General features: G+C 42.9%; 1 protein-coding gene across 2 annotated transcripts; it reads right to left on the reverse strand.

The window, feature by feature from the left end:
- Positions 1-1,518: 1,518 nt before the first annotated feature.
- On the reverse strand, positions 1,519-18,279 carry SLC25A15 (solute carrier family 25 member 15). Of its 2 annotated transcripts, none has more exons than XM_030447297.1 (8): positions 18,042-18,279; positions 17,304-17,415; positions 15,482-15,609; positions 11,383-11,641; positions 6,431-6,568; positions 5,855-6,024; positions 4,720-4,878; positions 1,519-3,806 (listed from the first exon to the last, which is right to left on the reverse strand). In XM_030447297.1, exons 3-8 carry the CDS (start codon positions 15,534-15,536, stop codon positions 3,682-3,684), a joined length of 906 nt encoding a protein of 301 aa, XP_030303157.1. In that variant the 5' UTR covers positions 15,537-15,609; positions 17,304-17,415; positions 18,042-18,279; the 3' UTR covers positions 1,519-3,681. The 2 variants fall into 2 exon arrangements, with proteins under 2 accessions (XP_030303157.1, XP_030303163.1); XM_030447303.1 differs by lacking the exon at positions 18,042-18,279 and adding an exon at positions 17,582-17,840.
- Positions 18,280-18,961: the final 682 nt, after the last annotated feature.

The following is an 18,961-nucleotide window of genomic DNA, read 5'->3' on the forward strand; positions in this document are numbered from 1 at the left end:
CTCAGCATTGTACTTCAAGTGTGGAGATTGACAAAGTGTTCCACCAGTTCTTTGCAGTTCGTGGTGCAGAATAGGGTGATCCTGGGCAGCTTAGATAATGAGTGGAAGTAGCTGGAGGTCATGTAATGCAAACTGAGCAAAACACCCTTCTAGAGCAGGCTCATGCAGCATAGTTCAGTTCTATACATCTCCAAGGACTTTGCACAAACCTTGATCTCATAACTGCTTTTCCTCGGGTTGGAAGTTCCCAAGTTGTGGTTCTTGACTCTCTTCCCTTATGTCTTCCACAAGAGGCTGGTTCTGTCTCCTCTCATGAACAGAGTAACTTCAGGCAGCAGTTTTACAACAAGTGATGAACCACAGTTCTCTCCACCATCCATCCTCTTTGCCTTCTGCTTGACTTGCTCCAGTATGTTACTGTGTTTCTTGTACTGGGGAACTTGAATGAGATACAGCATTCCAGGAGTGCTCTGACACATGAGCAGAGGGTGAGAACTATTAAGGATCATCTTCAACTTTTGCAACACTGTCCTCTAGCTGTAGTGTTGACTCAGAAGCTACACAGGTATTTCACATAAACCTGCTAAGCCTGGCCCTCAATGTCAGTGGGTGTTTGCAAAGTTATTGTGACCTCCAGGGAGAAATCCCCTTACAGAGGAGCAAGCCCAAAGATGCCTCACTGTAGGGTGATGGAGCAAGAAGGCAGCCAAGGCTGCTGTGTGCACACTGAACATCCCAGGAGGAGGAGGAGGGGGGGGGAAGATGCCAGTGTGTTGCAGCTAGAAGAGCTGATGACCAAGTTCCTTTTGGCTTAGCTCGGGCAATTGGATATCACTGTCCTCAGATGCCCTTTCCAGTGGCTTGCAGGGCTTTTGAGGTGAACGTTCTGCTTATGAAGTAAGCTCATCTCTCACAGAGCAGCAGCAAAGGCTACAGCAGCAAGAATCAAGACTTTTCTAGCTGAAGCATGCAGTTAAGTAAAAACTGTTGTATAAGCAGGAATGAGTGACTAAATAGATATTTGCAGGAGATGCTACATTTCTCTTGAGAGATCCAAGCACCACTGCTCAGAAGATGGTAACAAAAAGTTCCTGAACTTCCTGGAGCACTGACCTTCTCAGGCTTCAGTGTGGTGGACACTGTGGTATTTAGGTGATCTGTGCTGGACTCCTGGCATTCCTCTGGCAGGAAACTTAGAGATGTATTGTGTTACCAACATTATAGATACTTGGAAGTAGAGTTGAACCTCAATATTAGAACAGACTTTGGTACTAACAAAGCCACAGGCTAAGGGCTAACCTGTCAGCTTCATTTTTCATAGTAGACTATGGAAAAGCTGCAGTTGTTCCACAGCACCTTGTTGTAACTGGCACTTTACCTTCAGTTTTGAGGGTTTTATGGGTTAACTGATTGCAAAATCACTTCCTTTATTTCTGAAGGGATTGTGAAACTTCCTTCAACATTTCTTTTCAGCTAGACAAGCTTCTTCAAATATTGTTGCACAAACAAGTCAAGTACTCAGTTAATCAAACCAAGCTTTATTCCCACAAATTCCTATACCAACAAAAGTTTTGAGCTGAACAAGTGATACACATATGCAACTTAAGCAGCTGCAGATGGAAAAATTACTGCTTATGTCAGCTGTATAAAGTAAACTCAAAATGCATGTCTTTCAGCTACCAGCTTCTTGTATGCTCAGCTCTGCATATCCTGCTTCTCTTGAAGCTTCAACTGTTTTATTAAAAACTGCATCCATAAGCTTTAAAAAATGAAAGCAAAGACAAATCTTAGAAATAGATTCAACTTTGAAAGTATTTCACTGATATTGATTCACTCCTTACCTTTTCATAATTATTAGAAACATGTACAAATATACTATTTCTCTTGGGTAGACACCTTTGAAAAGAAGGGAAAGTCTTAACAACTCTTAAAGCCTCACCCTCCTACCTGAATTATTTAAACATTTGGTATAAATTCCTTCTAAAGTAAAGTATTGATGGTGCACTGTATTACTGCTGCTAGCGTACCAGTCAATCAAGGTAAATTGGTGCAATAGATGTGTCAGTCATGTCCTTCTTTACTGCCTTTTCTCATGGGTGTATTAAAGGGAGATTATCAGTTCCTGCTCTTTGTGAAGGTGGAGGGAAACAGCTTTCATCAAGCAGGCTGGAACAAGGCAGTAGCCAGTTGAGGTGCACCCTGGCTACTATGCAAGGGGCAGTAGGTACCGAGATACTTTCCTCTATGCCCAAAGCTTTTTCCTGTTTCTGGGGTTGGAAATGGAAACTGTAACACACAAAACTGAGCTGTTCCAGCTGTGACTCTTGTCAGTCACTGACAAACTATGGTTGCTGTGACAAGCTCCTATCTCTGAGTAGCTCTGATGATTTTTGGTGGGTAAAACAGTCCTGTCTGTACCTTCCATAAACATGGGTTGTGATTTTCAGCATATGGACAATGTGCCCCTCTACAACTCTAGGCTTGAGTCATGAACTGTGTTGCACTGAGATCTGCTTTGCCTTCTCCCAGGCAGAGCATGCTTGTATAAAGAACACCCTACTTCAAGAATGAAAGGGGCATCTAGAAGTAGGTGCTACTGGATCATTTTGGGTAATGCTGACTAACAGCACGTGTAATCAAGCAACATGACCAAGCAAGTGTGCCCTCCAGGCCTGAAGGTGAAATGAACTCCAGTCATATGAGCTTTTTCCAGGAGCTGAAGAGACAACAAGTGGCAGGACTCCAGCCCAAGTAAGTGCCTGCTACACCACTGTGGCAGTTGTTTTTAGGAACTCAGTTCTAGCTTTCTAGCTCCTCTTCAGTTTCCTGTTCTTCAAGCACCTGCACTCATTCATGTCAAGGTGACCAAAACAGGAGCCTCCACAAAATTACAATTCTGTCCTCGAAGCCAGCAGCTATTTCCATCAGACTCTTCCATTAAGTGCTTAGGTCAGTGGTGCTTAATGTATTCCAGCACTTCTTGGAAGAATTTAGAAAATAAGATAACACTCTCATTACAAATGCTGTATGGGCTCCTTAAACACAGTAAATATGTTTTTATCTCAAATTCAGGCCTAACCTGTCTCTAAGTCATATGAGGTAGGGGCTGAAGATTTCCTACTTCAGTAAGCCTGTTCACTAGGATGGGGTACACAAGTCAGACACCAGCTCCCATGACCCTGGAAAAGGCACAGGGCAAAAGGGAGCTGGTGAAGAGCAGGGGTCTAGCTGAGGGATGTGTAAGCCAGTCACACTCAGCAAGATTACACAGGACTGGTTGTTTTGAGTCAGATACTTGCCAGCAACAGCTGGAGAAGTTAACAATTGCAGCACAGATTTTAAAGCAATGCTTTGCCTTAAACAAATGCATGTTACATTTAACCCAACAGGTCAACATAACTTTTTAGCACCATTACAGATCAGGAAAATACATTTAGGACATGCAGTGTACCTAGTGCAGAATCTGCAAGATGGAGATAGTTCTGCTGGTACAGATCAAGCAGCATGTACATGTCACTATAAAAGTCACCTGAATTTAAAAGTTTGCAAATCCTAAATCAGAGTCCCTAAAATTAGGTCACTGATTCGGCCTTGCCCAGACCATGATGTGATCTATAGGTTTTTTTTAATGTTTATCTATATAATCCTTTAAAACCCTTTTATTCTGTCTGCCAGAGGGGCTCAGTAAGAATCTATTTGGCTCATCATGAGTTTACGGCTGTACTCGTAGGCAAGGAACAGAGCCCCATTGGCCACAAATGCACGGATCATAGTTGGCAATAGTCCAGAATACAAGGCAAGCACACCTGGAAAAAAAAAATCAGAGGCAGTTAGCAATTTATGCAAATCTGCATCAAGCACTGTGCAGGCTACTGAAGTAATGATGCTGCTGCTGAGGAGGGACACACACACACACACACGGATGGACGGACACACACGCCAGCTGAACTCACAGGTGTAGCTGCTAGCTGAAGTGATAGTGATAGAGAAGGAATAGTTAGAGTTGTAACAAGTTCAGCCATTGCAGTGCTTAGGTTAGAAGCTTATCTGGGGTATTTCAGGACTCATAATGCTGCCCTGGCCACCTGAGGATACAATTTACAGTGTCTGTACCAAAGCTGGCAAGGAGACAGAAATAACAGCAGGACTCTGTTGGAACTGTGACCCAAGACAGACTACTGCTCTGATGAGTATTTTCCCTAGTCATAGGGCCAGGATTCATATCTGCTGACGTGTACATTCTTAGACCACCTTCTGAAGTGGCTGGTGTAGGTGTTTTCTAGAGATGGGACACTGAAGTAGGTGGTCCAAGTTGCCAGGCTATAAAGGACTGACTTATCAAATGGCCCTCAATCAGCCCTATATTAACTTTTAAAGTTGAACAAAGATTCTGTACTGAACTTAAGCAGTTCCTTGAGTTTTCAGGTATAGATTTGGTCATGGGGCTTATTCCTTTATCTGCTTTTAATGCAGACTGAGCTTTTGTTAGCTTTAAGTGAATTGTCTCCTGAGCCAAGAGGCACGGCAGGTGCTATAGGTCTAAATTTCTAGATTCCAAGCTTTCCAGACTACAGGAAGCATCAATATTTCTGTTTGTTGTTAATGGTTATTGTCTGTCTCTAACATATCAGTGGACAAGATTTCTCAAGCAATTCATGGTGTTGGAGGGTAAAGATATCATCTGAAGCCCTGCAGATTCCATTGATATGCTGCACTCACCTTCAGTTCTCACAACAGTTGCAAATGTTCCTATGAAGCCTGTCTGTTTTCCAGCCATTGATAGGACCTGAATTCTAGATTTGACAGAATCCACAGGATACACAGTAATCCACAGACAGCTGCCTCCAAATCCTCCACTTATTAGCAAAGCAATGGGACCTAAGGGTAAGAAATAAGCTTTTACACACACCACAAAATATTCACCAACATAAATATCATATTATTTCACCTACAGTAGAGGAATCTTCTTAAGTCAAAACAGCAGTTTCTTCTTCCCCACAAACCTTTAAGTTAATTTTAAGCCACTGCTAAGTTGCAAGTTTAAGCAAAAGCTCAAAGGTCCTAAGGACTGCCTCTTAGTTTATTGGTCATGCTAAAAAAAGCACAACTTGGAATTCTGTTTTGACTGTTATTCCCAGTGACACTTGTAATCACTCTCCAGTGATAACTATGACTTAAGAGTAACATCATATGTCACAAATATTTACTTGGTACTGTGAAGTTACTGTGATGTCATTTTGCATGATGTAGCCTCGTTGTGTGTTTCAGATCTGATGTTTATAAACATTTTGCAACAACAGAGAGCAGAATGTGTGCAGCTGAATCCTAACTCCCAGCAGGGTGAAGTATTACTGTTCAGTCTTTCAACAGGAGATAAGTGATCTTTATTCTGACATCTCATTTTTTCATGTCTGATTTTCCACCTCGTTGTTCTTAGAATCATTGTAATGAATCTAGCAGTCAGAATTCATTTTGGCATACACTCAAACACACTGTTCAAGAGAATACAGCTAAAAAGAATTTCAAAAAAACCAAAAAACCTAAAAAACCACTCTACAGGGCTGCTGAAATGTTCAGAGTTGTGTTGCACTGTAGTTGGATATTTAAGTAGTTTTGTATTATTACTGTTAGTGCACTGGGTTTTTATTTGTAATAATCCTGCTCCATTGGAAAGTGGTCACTTCAGTAATTGATTGCCACACAGACACAAAAGGCAGGCCTTCATATTTTGCATGTCCAGTTTCCTTCATTTTACATGCATTTTACAGTCACTGTGCATCACTAGGGTATCTTCAGGGATGATATGCCCCCCCCAACAGCATGCAAAAATCCACCTGAGAAAAGGATGCTGTACCTAATTCATCTTTTGATCTCCCAGAGGCAAAGAACGTCCGGCTCAGTTCATACCCTCCAAAAAAGAGGAAATAGCCTGGGACTTCTCTCAGCAACGTGCTTGACCAGCCACGGTAAAATCCAAGGGGACCATCCTTTTGAATAACACTCTTCACTACTGACCAAACTGTGCTGAGAGAGAGGTTGATACAGTTAGTGATGCTTAATAGCTAGATAGCAGATAGCAACATATCTATATATATATTCTTGCTATCTTGCCAGATAGCAAGAAGGTTACAGAACAAAAGGCACCTGCAGCCACAACTGAGGGGTACACCCATTGTATGGCAAACAGAATTCAAGTAAGACTTAGAACAAGATCCTGGCAGGAGCCCTTCACTGGCATCCAGCTTTAATACCAGAAATATCTCCAGGCCACAAATGGCCTGGAGTGGGGCTGGCCCTCCCAGCCACAAGTCTTCTCTGGTTAACAGTGCACTACACTACTAAGTGTGGCGCTGAGCCAGTACAGAATTAAAAATAGTAAATACACATAAAAGGGTTGGTTTGGGAGGTACTGTGCAGGGTGTATACTTACTTCTGTCCCTGGATTATCTTTCCTGACAACTGCATTTCGTGCATGGCCTGCAGCCGGCACTTCACCAGCTCTGTTGGGCAGAGGGCAAGGGTGGCAAAGGCAGAGGCAAAGGAGCCTGCAGCAGCATTCTGCAGATCACTGCAAGAGAGAAACTGCAGAGGGTATTTGGGCACTGACCTTTGGTGCTGGGGAGCCACTGCACTGGCAAGTGGCTACCTGTATTCTAAATCCCATCAAGAAAAACTGACAGCCTTAAGGGAAGAGTCTCAAGGGAGAAAAGGGCAGTTACTTGAACTATGGAGATGAAAAACTCAGCTCCTCATCCCATCTTTGTATACAATTCAAATATATCCTTTTGACACCCAAGAAGAGACAATGCAACTGTTACCTTTTTCTGCTATACTTTAGTGATAGCAGAAAAATATTGTCAAATCTTCCTCTTTGTGGTTTTTATTGAAGTTTCCATATCCATGTTTTACTGGACAATTTTAGGTAGTAGTTACTTCCTCAAAGAGAACAGGATCAATAGATCCAATTTCATATAGATATCAAATTCACCCTACCAGTATCAATACAGGTTTACAGTAGAAGATGCTACAAATCTGAAACCAAGGCACAACAGACCACTCTCATCTTTCTGTGGATGTGCTGCCATGAGTGTAAGCATGTGAATATGAAACAGTGCAGACAAACATAAATGACATGACTGAACAGGACAGCACTGTACCCTGCACTGACTCACCATATTCCAAAATGGTTGCAACTCCCTTTGCAGTGGTATTGCACACTGCAAAGTTTGGGCTGCTAAACTGCCAGGGGTCAAAAGGTACTCCAGGATCATACTGCTTTAGGATATACTCTAAAAGGGCTCCTACAAGCACTGGTGTGTTGGACAGGAGCTGTGCAATAGCACAGAACAAGCAAGTGGAGCCTGAGGAGCCAGCACAGTGGAGACTGCTGCACAGAAGCTTCTTCCATGTGAGGGACATTTTATCCCAGTGCCCAGGAGTTTTATACACCTATAGTATCAGAGCTTAAAGCTTACAACTTTGCACCTTACAGAAGCATCATGGAACTAAAGCTGTTACATCAATCAAAGCTTGTGACATCCAGATGGCAGTGGCAAGAACTATCAAAGTGGAAGAAATCAGTAACTGCCTGCAGAGCAGAAATGGAGTAACAGGCAGTAAATAAGAAATAGCAAGATGGGTTGCACAGCCCTCTTGCAGTGCACGCACAACAGGGAGTCAAGATGCAGCCCACCAAACCTCAAAAGAGAGCAAGGCAGAGTTAAAATACAGTGTGTGGCTGAGCCCTGCAGGGATTGAGCTATGAGCTAGAGCAAGGCAGTGAGGTTACACATTGAAGCATAAAGATAAGGAAATGCAAAAAAGAGGTGCCTTCTAACTACATGTTAAATAGTGCACAGGATGCTTCCTCCTTCAGGAGGAAAAACAGGCTATCAGACTTGAAAAGAATTCTGACACATGTACATAAAGGACTAGATTTAGCCATAATTCAGCTATTTTCTAATTTTGCCTGTTGATTAAATTCTACATACAAAAATTCAGGGTTAGGCTTTAGTCTTTAATATAGTTAATGTCACTGCAGAAGTAACAAGGCTTGAATCCTGCTGAAGTTCCCTCTCAACTAAAAATACCTAATTTTTTTTTTTTTTTTTGGATGAAAGACTTTTGATCATACATCACAGGAGCAAGAATCCTCTACTCTGACACTGCTGCTTCCTCTATAAGAGGCATTTATGCTGGGTTTTTTTTTTTTTAAAAAAACCTGCTGAAGATGACTAGTTGTGTACTAAGTCATACTGAGGTGAACAAGGGTAATAGCTGTCTCAGTTCAAACTTTAGGACAGAGCAAAATCATTTTGGTTAGAGTAAATGAGTATATAAAGACAAACTGAATTGAGCACTTCTCTTTCTATTTGGTTGTATAGGTTTAGACTTCAGCATAGAAGGAGATCAATTTGGATCAAAATGGATATTAAAATATAAATAGAATTTAGCATTCTTCTCTCCGTTTGTTTCCTTTTTGACTCATGTATCAATGGCATATATTCCTTTAACTGGAAAAATTGCCATTTTGTAACTGTCCTTCCAACTGTTTTGATCCAGGGGTATCCCTAAACACAGGAAGACCAGACAAGCTTATTTCCAAGCCATTAAAAAATACAACTGAAAAGCTAACTTAAAGCAAACCCAAACTATTATAGCTCATTTTGAGAAATCTCAAACACTGTAAAATAATGAAAAAGTGACAAGCAATTTCTTAATACAGGTAAGAAAAATGGTCAGGTTCATTTCATTTTGACTTCATCTTCTTTGGGCTAAGACAGTTTTTAAAAATCTATTTTTAAAAAAGTAGATGAAATAAATCTAATTATAGTTCTTTACTTGTCATGTCTGGAGACAGCCACCTCATCAGGTTTTCTTTCCTTCCCTGCAGCACACTATAAAAGTGTCTCAACTCTTCCATAATGAGAATGGGTGAGGACATCCTGGACAAGCCACACGTGCTTAAGGGCACCACTGCAGACCATGTCAACACAATTCTCATTTATGCGCCTCAAAAGATGCCTCCACAATGGTCCAGATGCAGATAATGCAGGAGCAGGACCGAGGGAGAAGCCTTTCAAGTAAGCTTAAATCCTTTTTTGTGTTGTTCTAGTACACCCATGCAGTAACACTCTTTGCTTTTCAATCAATCAGCCTGAAGAAGAGGAGGCTCAGGGGAGACCTCATCGCTCTCTACAACTACCTGAAAGGAGGCTGTAGCGAGGTGGGAACTGGACTCTTTTCACAGACGACCTTCAACAAGACAAGAGGACACAGTCTTAAGTTGTGCCAGGGGAGGTTTAGGTTAGATATTAGAAAGAATTTCTTCACGGAGAGGGTGATCAGGCTATGGAATGGACTGCCCGGTGAGGTGGTAGATTCTCCGTCCCTGGAGACATTTAAAAAGAGACTGGATGTGGCACTCAGTGCCATGGTCTAGCAACTGCTCCGGTGGGTCAAGGGTTGGACTAGATGATCTCTGAGGTCCCTTCCAACCCGGCTAATTCTATGATTCTATGATTCAATGAATTAAACAGCCCTCCTGAACCTGAAAAAGAAAGTCAGTACCTGACAAAGGAAAGATGAGTCAGATGTCAGAGACATTTGCTGTTGCTACATACAGAAATTATGTTCTCATTCTGTACCTACTAAAAAAATATCCATCTACGTGTATGGTTTGAGTTTCCTCCCCTACATACATCCAAACCATGCTGTCTCAGTCACATGAAGTAATGATCCCAGCACCTCTGCAAGTCTATGCTCTGCCTCCCAGGAGAATCACAGGAGCTTAGTTAAGAAGAAGCATGCTGTTGTTAGGCCTACCTCCTACATTTTAGTGGGTAAGAAAAGGCCCATAAAGCTGAGCAAGCAGAAAACCTCTGATCTAAGAAAGCCATAAAAAAGATGCAAACAATCCTGTCTCAGCTGAGAAGTCTCAACTACCAGAAAACAGTGGAAAAGAATGCAAGTAGAAAGCAATTAATATAATTTGCTTTTTCATCACTTCGTGTTACCTCATAGCAGGCCTCAGTCTTAAGATAAAGCGTATCTTAACATATGACAGGAGAACACTTCACCTCCTGTCAACTTTTAGATACTTGTCTTGCACTTAGGTATCTACCTGTGCCACGTCAGAGATCTCAAATGCAGAATCATGGCCTCCCTGGCTACTCCCAGCTGCAGACAGACATGACAGGTGAAACAAAGCTATTAATAAAAAGCTGGATGTGGTTAACCTTGTGGTACTTTTTGGATGGAGTTAGGACAGTGTGAGGAGTCTTTTAGACAGTGTGGGGCAGCACAAGGATAGAGAAGGTGCAGCTGCCCTCAGGGCTGCACAGAAGACACACCTTCCCTAGCTAGAAAAATATTAGGATTGTTATGCCAGTGCATAAATCCATGACTTGTCCACACTTGGAATGCTCTGCACTGCTCTGGTCTCATGAGCTCAAACCCAGATGCATCAGAACTACAAGAGTTACAGAGGAAGTCAAAGACAGTTAAAGAAACAGGCCCTGAGTTCTCACTGACTAGGAGGGCTAAAATCCTTCCACCTAGAAGACCCAGGTGGAGAAAAGGGACACAGAGTAATGGACAGAGGTCTACAAAATCCCAAGTGGCATGGAGACAGTGGCTAAGGATAAACTGTCTCTTCCTATTACAGAATTAATGATTATCACACCTGCAGAACTCTAAGTGGATCACAGAAGCAAGGAACCTACAAAAATGAGGCATGACTGGACAAGGGCTTTGATACAAAAAAAAAAAAAAAAATAAAATCACTGGATAGATGATCACACTGGGCTCAAATCCTTTGAACCAACACAGCCTGGCAGAGGACTCAGAGTAAGTATCAAACACTTACTCTTTGTTCTTATTAAGAAATGACCACTCATTGCAGTACTGTAAATAACACACTGTGCAAAGTTGGACCCTCAGTCTAACCATGAATAAATTCAAGCTTTTGAAATGTAAATACATAAATTTAAAAAGCAAGGCAGTGTAAGAAAAGTGTCCTTTCTCCTTAATGTGCCTCCCTGTAAGAGGAACCATTACCTCCCCTGCAAAGCCAGAACCTAGAGATCAAGGGAGTACAAGCTTTCAGGTGCTGCAATGATCATTCCCTTTGGTAAGACATTCCAGTTCTTGAATATCCCACTTAAGTTGTGATTATCTACATCAGTCAGCTGCAGTGACAAGCAGATGACTGCTGTACTTAGACACCATATCCTAGCACAAAGGTCTATATCCAAAACTTAGACTGCATATTGACAGAATAAGTCCCAGTACATCAGTTGCATACTGACAGTACAGTGGTTGCAAGTAGCAGTTGCATGACTTTTTATTTATTTCAAAATATGAAACATTTCTATTACTTACCTGAGCTTGGTTTTCCTGTCTACTCCAACAATTTTTCTTACAATCTGTTGGCAAAACCCATAGCACATGAACAGAACGGAGTTCTCTGCAATGTTGGCTAGAAGTGCTGGTGTGGTTCCTTTGTAGAAGCCTCGAAATCCCACTTGCTTATAGGTTTTCACAAAACAGTCAACAAGTCCTTTGTACATTTCAGGGAACGTCTGCATCTTCACCTTTGCAGTGTCAAAGGGCTGGCCTGTCACCACACATGCTATCCCACCTAAGGAAGCAGTGGAAGGGAAGAGGGTGTCTGAAGGTTATGAAGTGCCTATACGCAATCAGCACTGTTAGGAAAAGCACACAGAAAGCAAAGATGAAAGAATTCTCTGCAAGAAAAGACAACTGCACTTATTTTAGCACAATGACATCAATTGTCAGTGGTGAATTCAGTTGCCTGAAGAAAAAAAACAATAAGAGCAGTCAGTGACAGCTTGATTCTCATTACACATTTCTTTGCCTTACTAAAAGCAAGCATCTAAATTAATCAGTTCACTTTCATAAACAGGTACTGAATTAGAGGTATTGTTCTGCAATCAGCTCACTTGTGTTAATAAGTTAAGCAACATTTTTCCTTGCTTATTGATGCAGTGGTTCAGAAGCCATTTGATTTTACATTTCAACAATAACAAAAATCTAAAAGATTTGTAATCAAGTGAGACAAAGATTCTCCCAGGACAAGAGGAACACTTCAGAGTGCTAAAACTGATGCTAAATTGATATATCAAAAGACTCAAACTCTTTACTTCAAAACTTCAGATGATTCTTATTTACATTTAATCCTTACATACTGGAAGAAAGCATCCAGAATAAGCTGAAAAAGGACAAAAGGGCAAAGTTTCTCAACACGTTATCTTTTCCAAATTGAACTGCAAGGTCAATACCCTGAAAAATTGTGAGATACTTCCATCAATGTCATCATAACCACTTTGCCCCCAGTGCAGCAGTGCAGTGTTCTTCCACAAGATCTAACTCAATTCAGTAGTCTGCAGAAAGAGCTAATGTTACATTTGTTTCAGTAAGAAATACCATTCTAAGCTGACAGCAATCTATTAGGAGCCAATACCTAACAGGCAGCATGCTAGGATAGATTTACCTTACATGAACAGAGTGGTTTTGCTTTTTCTAGCAAGAAAGAAGAATGATCATAAATGAGAAACTGATCCTTAGCCAAAGCACAGCTGACATGCATATATCTTAATGAGGGTAAGTTAAGTTGTTGGTTTTTCCACATTAGAAGTGGAAATAATTATTTGTAGAAGTGGATAATGTAAATAAACTGAAATAGAAACAAATGTGTGAAGCTAATTAAGATTAATTATTTTTCTTCTAAGAGTAGAAGAGTAAGCAAGTGCTTGTTTAACCAGGGTGATTTTCAATTGATTTTACTTTTTGCAAACACACTTGTGTTACATTATTGCTGCTCTTCTGCAAAGAGGTACTTTAGGACTCTAAGAGGAATTCAGTGTCCTCATTCTCAATAACATGGATCATTAAAAGCTTCAGAGCAAATCATGCAAGGAAGCCTGAAGAGCTTTTTTTCTCTGGGAGGGATAACCAGGGAGAGAAGCAGCTGGATCAGACCAGTAACACGAATGTGAGCCAGAGATGGAAAGGCTCAGACAACACAACTTGCAGGCATGTCAGGTAATCTATAGGACAAATGCTTGGTTCCTGTGTAAAGGTACACCAAAAACATCCAGATGCAGTAAAATAATGGCTGTTGGAAGAAGCTTGAGAAAACCAGGAATGTTCTGGGGAATGCCAAACCAAAAAACTGGGAGCTGACCGAGTGATTGTTCCAAGAAGAGAAAGGGTTCTCCTCAGACTGTCAACTGGAGGTGGCACAAGCAGCCTCCTGATCTACAGCAATGACCTTTGTAAGCCTCAAGGTAAATACCAAGAGTCTCAGTTAATATCTAAAATATTCAAGACAAAATAATTCTTCCAGCCAGCAGTAAAGAGTCTGGAAAAAACAAACCTCAAACTGATAACAAAAAGAACTGAAAAAAAAAAAAAAAAAAAAAAGAAAAAGAAAAATCAAGCCTGCTTAAACATTGGGACAAATATAATCCTAATAACAACATGAGAATGGTGGAGGAAAAGAGTCCTACTTAATCAAAGAAGTGATTAGAGGTTGCCCAGATCCCAGGCAAAGGACTATTACCCATAGGCAGCTAAATGACTTAATTATTCTTCTTCAGAATTTACTTGCCCCAGTATGTCATTACATTATCATCTAACTGAGAAAGGTAAAATCAGGTTACACATTTGCAGAAGGAATTAGCTGTTTGCTTAGTTAAATGCACTTTCTAAAGGGTACAAACATAGTTAACACAGAAACAAGCACTCCCAATGAACACAGGCAATACAAAGCAAAAATGTGGAAAGAATATGCAAAATAAATACTAGAGGAACAGTAAAACTACCTATTACAACAGAAGCAGCAAAGAAAAGAACAGTTACTTAGGATTACTGAAGTCATCTTGAAAAAGCTCTGAATTCCTCTATCTTACCTGGAAGAACTACACCAGAGAAGAAACCAACAAAACTCACTAGTTCTAAGACCCTCCAAGCAATACTGCCAAAACCCAGGCAAAGCTCAACTCCTGCCCTCCTAGCCTGGGTGCAGGCATGAAACACAGGAACCAAGCAATGGTTCCTGAGTTAATGGTGGTTTCCAGCTCTGCTGGTAACCAAGATGAGACACACCAGGCTTCAACTCAAAGTCAACTTCCTGAGCCAGACTGCTCCACTGCTCTGGATGCTAACAGTAGCATTCCTGAGCTGAAGTACTGGGAAGGAAAGCAATCGTGCCTCCCACTTAAGCACCTGAAAACAGCTGGAAAATTGTCAAAAATAGAACAGATATTAAGTTGCTATTTTGGGAAACAGAGCAGATGTAAAAGCTATTCTTGCCTGGGGACACAGAAACAAGAACGAACAAACTAACAGGAACTATTTTTTCTAAGGTAAAGAAGGAATAATAGGAGAAATGCTTCTCTTCCCTTGGAGGAAGTGAGAGTGTTGTATCATCAATAATATATTTTGCAAAGGTTAACAAAGGAGGTTGTCAATGAGCAAAATGTGGGGGCAGACAAAATACTTGAAGGTGCCACATTAGGCTCATGTACTATGTCAGCTCTTGTTCTTTCACTGCACTGTTAACTCTACTCTGACAAATGACCTCAAATAGCTACCCTTTAATGCATTTAACATCATTAATATTGGTATATTCACAGCTTTAACAGTCATAAAAGGACTGACTAAAAAAAGTACTGTGTGGGAAATTAAAAACATGAAATTGTTTAAACTGATTACAATGGTACATTAGACAAATCTTCCTTTCCATCTTTTCTATATAACCATTCTCACCTTAGAAAGGCCAAAAAGACCATTTTTCTCTGGAAGACTTAAAAACTGATCATCTCTTAGCCACAGACAATACCAGCATGTTAACATCAGTGAGACAACGCAACTGCTTCCATCTTTACGACTGTCACAACTGGTCTGGCAAAACTTTATAGCACAGACTAAACTAAAGGGGAAGTTAGTTAAGTGAATTCATAGTCACCAGTCCTACTACTGAGCTTCCCAGCTATTAAAGATTCACACAGGGATGCTGTCTGAGCCAATAACCCTTCAGATAGCCCCTAGGCTGTTTCAGTTAGAGGTGCCTGTGACAAAAGTGCCACCTCAATCACTCACACAAGTTCATTCCAAACCTCTGCTTGTGACTGATTCTTAATTAAGCTCATGTAAGCATGAGAACCAACACTGAAACTGAAACTTAAACCTGATTCTGGAAAGTTACTGGTCTGAAATAGGGGTTACATCTTCACTGTGTGGCAGGCATTTCACCAGGCAGGAGTGATAGTGATGCAGTTACAACACTGGCTGAGGTCAGCTGCTTTACCTCCATATCCTTAAAATACAGAAAGTGAGACTTTTTTATAGCCAAAGGAAAATGCTTTTACATGCTTTACAAAATTGTAAAAGTAAATGCTGTACCAAAGGCCTGCCTCTCAGAAGTTTTGTACAACAAAGTTCTCTCTAACATTACCTGCAGCTCCTGCTGTCAGGTCAATAGCAGCCTGAAGTGCAGAGTTGATCCTCATGCTTCACACTTGTTTATCAGTTAAATCAGAATGAAGTCTCCCTTTTCTTGGCACGTGTTGAGATACTTATCTCCTGAGGGAAGAGAAAGATGAAGCATGCAGTTTACAGCAATAACATGAACGCTTTCACTTCCATTCTATGATTTAGCTTGTTCTAAACCATTCAGAAATGGAAGATGGTTGTCACCAGGACTGAGACCTAGCATACTTGTATTCTGACTGAGTAGTTTTTGCCTCATTAGGCAAGTCCCCTGGAGTACCATTGCCTAACTTCAGATTACTTGGGCTTTCTAGTTTCTAGCCTCCCTGGATCTCTGAAACAAAAGTCAAGAGTACCTCCAGGGAACAGTGTTCAGCATGACCTCTCCATTGATTATAGAAGCTTAGTCTCCATAAGATGTCCAAGGCTAGCTGGCAGGAATAGTTTCACACCCTTCCCACCCCATCTCAGCACTCTATCTGTAAAGCAAAATGGAGAATTGCCCTCATCATGGTGAAGAGCAGCTAAGAAAATTGTATCCATGATGATACATGAGGTATTTCTATGTGGCTCTCAGCAGATACTAACAGAAAAGGAATTAATATGAACATGTAGAAATGTGTCTAGCTGTCATGTTCCCAGTGTCAGTCTCCCACTCCCCAGCATATATAAAATATAAACTACACCTCATCCCTCAGGAGGGCAGCTGGAAAGCAGAACTACAGAGGTGACACTTTCAAATAGAACATTCAAATTAATTCAGTTCTCAAGTTTCCAGCAAGCTATTTTCACTGGGCAGGCAGTTAATAGAAGCTTGCTTATCTGGAATAAAATCACCAATCCAAAGAGCTCCCACTGTTTCAAAACCATATTGCTGAGATAGAAGTGCTGTCAAAAAAGTTGGAAGAACCATAAAACCACACAAATGAATCAGCCCCTCACTGACTTTTAAACCTGGCTTCAAGCACAGTACATCAGTAGACAGAGTATTTTTCACCCTTCTGACTACTGTAATGCTGCTTTGGAGCCTGCTGCTTCCCCAAATATATTCTGGAGTAATATGAATGGAAAGCATAATTTCCAGCAGACTACATTGAAAGAATAATTAAACACACTGCATGAACCACATCCTTTTGCAACTTTTACATTACAATCACTGACACTTGCAGAGAAGCAAGGGTTTCAGGAAGCCTGTCTCTAAAGAGATTTATTATGCTGAAGCTTTAAAAAAAACCCAACACAGTAGGCCAAATACTGTCACTCAGTAACTTCACATGTCCAATCTGTTTAAGATGTGTTGCATGAATGGGAATGCAATGGGTTTAATAAATAAATCACTGCTCTTGCCATAAATGACATGAACAAATGCCATTTCCAAACTGCAGTTACAGGTTTGAACCATTTCACCACTGATAGAGGCTCTGATACCAAGTTACATTTCAATATCACATATAACTCATTAGCATTCACACAGCACTCCTCAGTTTTGCTTCTCATTTAGAGGAAGAACAACAGATCAGCCAGACAGCCTCTGAATCAAGGGAATTATTAGCAAGTATCAGTTGCCTCCATTCAGTAAAATGTACACTGCTTTTGTCATGCTGAGAGCTTATCAACTTGTGCCAGTCCCCAGTCACACTCACTGGAAACTTGAAGCAGAATGAAAAACAGAGGTATCTATGAAAATATGAAAGTTTTAAGAGCCAGGCAAGTTTCCTGATGCATAAGAGCACACCGACACTTCCAGAAGTTTAAAAAGACTTAGCCAAAGTCATATATGTACATACCTTCTCTCCTGTTCTTTTCCTATTTGTAGTAATACCAGCAGATGAGAAACTGATTGCAGATCCGGCGAGGCAACAACTGTTGTTACTTCAAGCACAAATCCAAGCCTCAAAACTGGAAACACAGGACCATGAGTCAGTGTTAACAGGTCCCCCAGAGTCCTCCAGACACAGCCCCAGATGTTATTCTCCACCGATCCATCCTCCAAACACCAAGCAGATAAACACGAAAGGCAGCGCTGCTCCTTGGAAGAGCCCGCACTCAGCCTCAAGGGCCGTACCCCTGCCTCAAGGTCAGGCCGGGCAGCACCGGGGGGACCGGCAGCCGCCCCACAGCCCTGCTCCGGGCTCCGTCCTGACCAGACCGCCGGCGGCAGCAGGGCGGGCACAGCCTTGGGGCGCCTTTCCTTGGGAGGGGACGGCTCCGGCTACACCCGCGGCACCCCCCCGTTCCCAGAACACGCTCCCATTTCGAGCGGGAAAGCCCCGGCCTGGCTTCCGCGGGGCTCGCCGGGCCAGGAGGCCGCCGAACCCCGCACCGCCCCCAGCCCGACACCCTTCCTGGGCGGCCGCACGCAGCCCGCGGCTTCCCGGAGCGCCGTGCATCGCTGAGCCCGCCCGCCAGGCCCGCAGGCCGCGGGGCTGCCTGCCTGCCTGCCCCCCAGGGACCCCTTCACACCGAGCAGGCCCGGCCGGCAAGGGAAAGGGCAAAGCAGGCAGCCGCCCAGGACAAGCACTCACCGCACACCGCCGCCGCCGCTATATAGGCGGCCGAGGGAGTCGGCGAGGACCTCCCGCGTCTTCCCCGGGGAAGACACGGGTCTGGTCGGGCCGGGCCGGGCCCTGCCCTGCCGTGCCCCCGGCAGCGAGAGGCGGTTCCGGGCGGGCGGGGAAACGCCCAGCGGCCGGCGCGGCTGGGGGTCGGTGACCGGGTTTTGGGGTCCGCTTCGGTACCGCCCTCGCCCCGCTCCCCCCGCGGAGCCCGGCGGGGCCCTGCGGCCTGGCAGCACCAGCCGGGGGGAGGGTGGAGGGGGTGGCGGCGGAGCCCCTGTCCGGGGCGGCTCTCCCGAGGGCCCGGGCGGCGCTCGGGCTCGGTGCGTGGCTTGGCCCGCGGGTGGAGGTGTCGGAGAGGGCAGGACTCGGGCTGCCGGTGCTCGGGTGGAGCTGCAGCACATCATCCTTGCTTGTTTCCCGTAGCACGACCGGCTCGGTGGGCTGCATTTAAGCTTGCTGAGAAGAATGTCTCTGGATTTATAAATTAGAACTACTGTATCTTTTTAGAATGTCTCTGAATAGAACCACGGTATCTTTTTGGTTTGGTTGGGTGGTTTTCCACTCTGGTTTTAAAAGAGGATTGTTTAGGAATTAAGTACTTGGAAATAACAACAGTGTGCGTCTATAGGGCAACCACAGCAGTCATGTCCTAACTCACTGAATGGTTTGGGTTGGAAGGGACCTTAAAGATCATCTGGTTCCAAGAACCCTGCATGGGCAGGGACACCTCCCACCAGACCAGGTTGCTCAAAGCCCCATCTAACCTGGCCTTGAACATTTCCAGGGAGGGGGCAGCCACAACTTCCCTGAGCAACCTGTGCCAGTGTCTCACCACCCTCACAGAAAAGAATTTCTTCCTAATGTCCAGCCTAAATCTCCCCTCTTCC

The sequence above is a fragment of the Calypte anna genome, chromosome 1 (genome assembly GCF_003957555.1).
Source record: "Calypte anna isolate BGI_N300 chromosome 1, bCalAnn1_v1.p, whole genome shotgun sequence".
NCBI lineage: Eukaryota > Metazoa > Chordata > Aves > Apodiformes > Trochilidae > Calypte > Calypte anna.